Below are 4,718 nucleotides of genomic sequence, written 5' to 3'. Positions count from 1 at the left end.
AGCAAATTAATATATGCAAATGAATGCAGAATATGGAAAGGAAGCAAAAAAATCAGAGAGAACGGGCAACGTTTGCTCACCGCACCTCTGAGTGGTTTACTGCTTAGGTCTTGTCAGGTTGCAAATCGAGTGACACTAAGATTAGAGGTCTGCCACATTTCGGGGTGTCTTTGGAGCATTCAATCACGCCCCGAGAAGGCTGTCATCAACGCGGCAGCACACCAAAAGCAGGGACTCACAAAGAGAGACAGAAGGCAACCTCCTTGGACTGTGGGTAATTCTTAATTCTTTTCCATGAGGGGGGTTGAAACTCTTTCAGATCAAGGGACGAATTAAATCTCATAGAATCATAGAATAGTAGAGTTGGAAGGGGCCTATGAGGCCATCGAGTCCAACCCCCTGCTCAATGCTTTCAGGGGCCGGATTCCAGGGGTGGGCGGGACGGATGGAAAAGGGGGCGTGGCCGATGGAAAAGGGGGCGTGGCCAAAAGACCCAACATCTGAGCCCATTTTAGCTCCAAGCTCTTCCTAACCATCACTAAGCCTTAGGAGACGCAGTTCAACCATTTAAGATGGGGGGGGGGGGGAAACTGGCACAAAAGCCATGAAGCGATTGATGGTTGGGTAAAGGGGGCGGGGCCTAGATAAGGAGGCGGGGCCGCCTAGAGGGCAAGATTTGGCCCACGGGCCTGACGTTGGACACCCTAGCATGCCAAACTATAAAAATAAAACCTTTTAAAAGCATAAGGCTGTATTGTTGCCTCCGGTTTTAAATTTGAACATTTGCTCCAGATTCACGTTGGCTTGATCTCGGCTCAACCGGCAGCATCTGGGCCATTTCGCCACTAGTTATCAATGAACGCTTCCGACTTCCGGAGCCAGGCAAGAAGAAAGCGTCTCCGGCAAGTGCCCTCCTAGACGTTGATAAACGATCCTTGATCTCCGTCGGCGGACTCGGGTTCGACGCAGCGGCCTTTCCGTCGGATCACTCTCCGGTTGCGGTGGAATTTGGCGTAGCAGCGTAAGCCTGAAATGGGAAGAGAGAAATTCCGCACGGTGACCGGGGCTCTGGGGGGAAAGAAGAAGCCAATTCCCGACGAGGAGAGCAGGCCGCTTGGAACAGCGAGCGGAGCCTCGCCCCTCTGGGTCCGTGCCTCTCACACGTCCGCAGCCTCGACCTTCCGCCGCTTACCTTCTGCGCACATGCAGTCGTCGTAACACTTGTTGTTGAGGCCGCGATTGTGGGGCTTGCAGAGGTGTTCGCGCAAGTCACAGCAACATCCTGCTGACGCAAGAAAGGAGCTGTTAATGAATAGTACCCAGGAATGTGGCTCATGAACCACCTCGGTATCTCCCATACCAAAGACCAGTTGGACGGGAGAAGAGTCCAGCAGGTTGTTTAGAGAGAGACAAGAGATGAAGCAGAACGATTCCACCAGCCCTGCTGAAAAAGTGCTTAATTTTTTCCTCTTCCCTCCCCATCCCTTCTTCCTCGTGTGCCGTGACTTTTTCGATTGTAAACCTATAGGGTCAGGGGCGGCGTTGTTTCACCGATTGTAGGAATGCTGCTCCGGCTGAGGAGCAAGATAAAGATCCTTTAAATAAATAAAAGAGAAATCTGCGCTCTCTCCAAGGCAGCTCCCACAAATGTGCTCTCATCTGCCCCTTCCTCCAACACTAGTCCTCATGAAAAGCAATGCCCACCTGGCAGGCAATCCAGGTGATGGTCACACGGCTCTCCTTCTTCGGGCGTCGTTTCGTTGCTGTGGTTCTTACTGCGCCGTTTCTCTGGGGAGAAGGAGGAGGAGAAAGTGAGAAGGGGCGAGAGAGAGGGAGGGAGGGGGAGACAGAAAGAAACCCCCAACGCTAATATAAAATAGGGAGGGGGGAAGTCTCCATATCCACGTTCTCTACAACATGCATAAGCTTGTCTGTGTCTTATGTAAGGACATCGGAAGCTGCCTTATACCAGGACTACAATGCCCACCGTCCCCAGCCAGCAATGGGTGTTGTCATCCAATGCTCTTAGAACTCACAGGTTGCGGGAGGTGGATCTATTTAGTTATTAGGATTTATTATGAACAGTTATATGATGCCTCATTTGCTAAGAAGCCATCTAGGCTGTGCCGGGAATTGTCTTTTCCAGGGGTGTCAAATGTCAGCCCCCTAGGTGGAACCCAGAGGGATTGGAGTGGAAATCTGGCTTGATGGCTCCACCCACTTCCCATGGCCCCACCCCTTCCCCCCCAAACAGAGCTGGTGCTTTTTTTTGGCTTTTGCGTCACTTCCCCCTCTATTCTAGAAGGTTGAAATACCTCTCCAAAGACTTAGTTACTGGTAGTAAAAGCTTTAAGCTAAAATATGCTGTGTTTTTGACTCCGCCACTTTTGCCTTAGCCCCGCCCACCACAGGGGGTGCAGCCCCCAAGACCCCCAAATGGAATCTGGCCCTATGGTCTGAAAGAGGTTCAACACCCCTGGTCTACTCTGCCGGTTGAGCTGAGAGGGAGGCCATTCCATGAGCCCCGTTATAAGGCTACTTTTTTTTTTCCTCTTCCCTCCCTATCGCTTTTCCTTGTGTGTCGTGTCTCTTTTGGCTGTGGAGTGGGCTTAATATACATTAAACAAATAGTCAGCAAATAAATGTTGCAGAGATCAAAACAACAGACACCTTTTCTCCGGGATGAAAGCCACATATCTGGACGTAGATCTTCGTAATCCGTCCAGTCGAAGAGAGTCATGTCGAGGGTGGGCATGACGTCGCCTTCTTGCCTGACCCGGAGCCGAGGGCGAGGAGACGTCACCTGGAGGGCCGGAGGCTCTTCGCTCGACGCCTTCGGCGTGAAGCCGAGGAGTAGGGGCGGATCCGAGCCAGCAGAAGACCCTTCGGTGTGAAGAGGCTGAAACTGCTCCTCAAAGTTTTCGGGCTTCTTAATCAGCGCGCTCGGCCCTGGGTCAGAGCCTTTTCCTGCAAGAGAGAAAAAAAATCATAAGATAAGTCCTGCTAGATGAGACTGGGGGCATTTAAAAGATTCATGGCCGTCAAACCCAAATCTGCATACAATTTGCACACGTGCAAATGAAAGAAAAATTACTAGGGCTTATTTGAATTTCACGCCATCAAAAGCGGCCGATCAAATCATGTCTTATAAAATGAATTCTTCCATTTTTTAAACCTTGTCCTAGGTCATCCCAAACCAAGGGAAGCACTTGGACTTTTTTTATTAGCAGGGACTGTGACATCATCTGCCACCCCCCACCCCTCCTCAGACTTCCTGCTCCCTCGGAGCTGAGCTGCAATCCTCACAGTGGTTGGACAAGAAATGGATTTTCCCAGCAACGCTACAATTCTCCCCGCTGTTATGCAGAGTATTTTGGCGGGCGGATTGGTCTTGAATGGACAGTGAAGACCTGTTAGCGTTACCCTCCCAAAAAAAAACCTGCTCCTGGGGGAGATAAAAGTGCTAAAACTGGTTTGCTGACATGGATTAAATCCACTCTCTGGGGGGCTCTGTGTGGACGCTACACGACTGTTCACGGCTAAACGTGTTCAAATAGCGTAGAAAGTGCTGGTCCCAGGGCCGTGGGCGCTAACCACCCTCCGCCCTGGGTGGTACCTCGGTGCTGTTTCAACCTCTCCCTGCGGCTGTGTCGCCGGTGCTCCCGGTTCTTCCCCCTCGCCGATCCAGGGGCGTGGTTCACCTGCTCGGGATATGGGAACTCAAACCCCAGGAAGACGTCTTTCTGCCGGAGGCTGGCGGGCCGCTCCATCGATCCAGGCTCTTCCCCCAAAGCGGACCAACTCAGGCGCCGCGGAGCGCCCCCTTCCCCGGAGCCTCGGGCCCTGGACGGCATGCCGTGGAGAGATCGTTCACGCTTGCTGAGGCCGTGCCTGCGGTGGTGAGTCACGGCCCGTGGCTGATGCGCCCAGAGATCCCCGCTAGGAAAGCTGTTGCCAATCTCGGGGAGGGTGGAGGCTGTGGTGGGCCCTGGGTCGAGGGAGTCCATAGGGCTGGCGGTCAGGAGGCAGAAGAGAAAGATGGTGGAGAACGTGGCGGGGATGCAGCAGGCCATGTTCCTGGCTGACATGCTTCACCTGTAATGGAAGAACCATGAACATCCAGGTCAGAGAGAAGTTTCCTAGAGAGACCCTTTGGCCAGCCATATTCCAGAAGCCATGTTTTATCAGTAATGGAAGAACCATGGACATCTAGATCAGAGAGTCGTTTCCTAGAGAGACCCTTTGGCCAGCCATATTCCAGAAGCCATGTCTTATCTGCGATGGAAGAACCATGGACATCCAGATCAGAGAGTCATTTCCTAGAGAGACCCTTTGGCCAGCCATATTCCAGAAGCCATGTTTTATCAGTAATGGAAGAACCATGGACATCTAGATCAGAGAGTCGTTTCCTAGAGAGACCCTTTGGCCAGCCATATTCCAGAAGCCATGTCTTATCTGCGATGGAAGAACCATGGACATCCAGGTCAGGGAGTCATTTCCTAGAGAGACCCTTTGGCCAGCCATATTCCAGAAGCCATGTCTTATCTGCAATGTAAGAACCATGGACATCCAGATCAGAGAGTCGTTTCCTAGAGAGACCCTTTGGCTAGCCATATTCCAGAAACCATGTTTTATCAGCAGTGGAAGAACCATGAACATTCGGGGTCAGAGAGCAGTTTTCCTAGAGAGATCCTTTGGCGAATATCCAACCGCTATTG

At 51.9% G+C, this 4,718-nt stretch overlaps 1 protein-coding gene across 1 annotated transcript; it reads right to left on the bottom strand.

The window, feature by feature from the left end:
- Positions 1-588: 588 nt before the first annotated feature.
- On the bottom strand, positions 589-4,105 carry DRAXIN (dorsal inhibitory axon guidance protein). Its single transcript, XM_063145185.1, has 5 exons — positions 3,617-4,105; positions 2,671-2,967; positions 1,705-1,788; positions 1,193-1,282; positions 589-1,027 (listed from the first exon to the last, which is right to left on the bottom strand). Exons 1-5 carry the CDS (start codon positions 4,086-4,088, stop codon positions 915-917), a joined length of 1,056 nt encoding a protein of 351 aa, XP_063001255.1. The 5' UTR covers positions 4,089-4,105; the 3' UTR covers positions 589-914.
- Between the last annotated feature and the right edge of the window lie 613 nt (positions 4,106-4,718).

This window comes from Elgaria multicarinata, chromosome 20, assembly GCF_023053635.1.
Source record: "Elgaria multicarinata webbii isolate HBS135686 ecotype San Diego chromosome 20, rElgMul1.1.pri, whole genome shotgun sequence".
Classification (NCBI taxonomy): Eukaryota; Metazoa; Chordata; class Lepidosauria; order Squamata; family Anguidae; genus Elgaria; species Elgaria multicarinata.
The sequence above is the reverse complement of the archived record's forward strand: the minus strand, read 5'-3'. Positions and strand labels throughout refer to the sequence as shown.

Excerpts from the sequence above, each read along its gene's own strand:
- DRAXIN (XM_063145185.1), bottom strand. The coding sequence starts at position 4,088 with ATGTCAGCCAGGAACATGGCCTGCTGCATCCCCGCCACGTTCTCCACC. Across the intron at positions 2,968-3,616 it reads GAGGTTGAAACAGCACCGAG|GAAAAGGCTCTGACCCAGGG; the intron begins GTACCACCCAGG and ends TCTCTCTTGCAG. Across the intron at positions 1,789-2,670 it reads GCTTTCATCCCGGAGAAAAG|AGAAACGGCGCAGTAAGAAC; the intron begins GTGTCTGTTGTT and ends CCTTCTCCCCAG.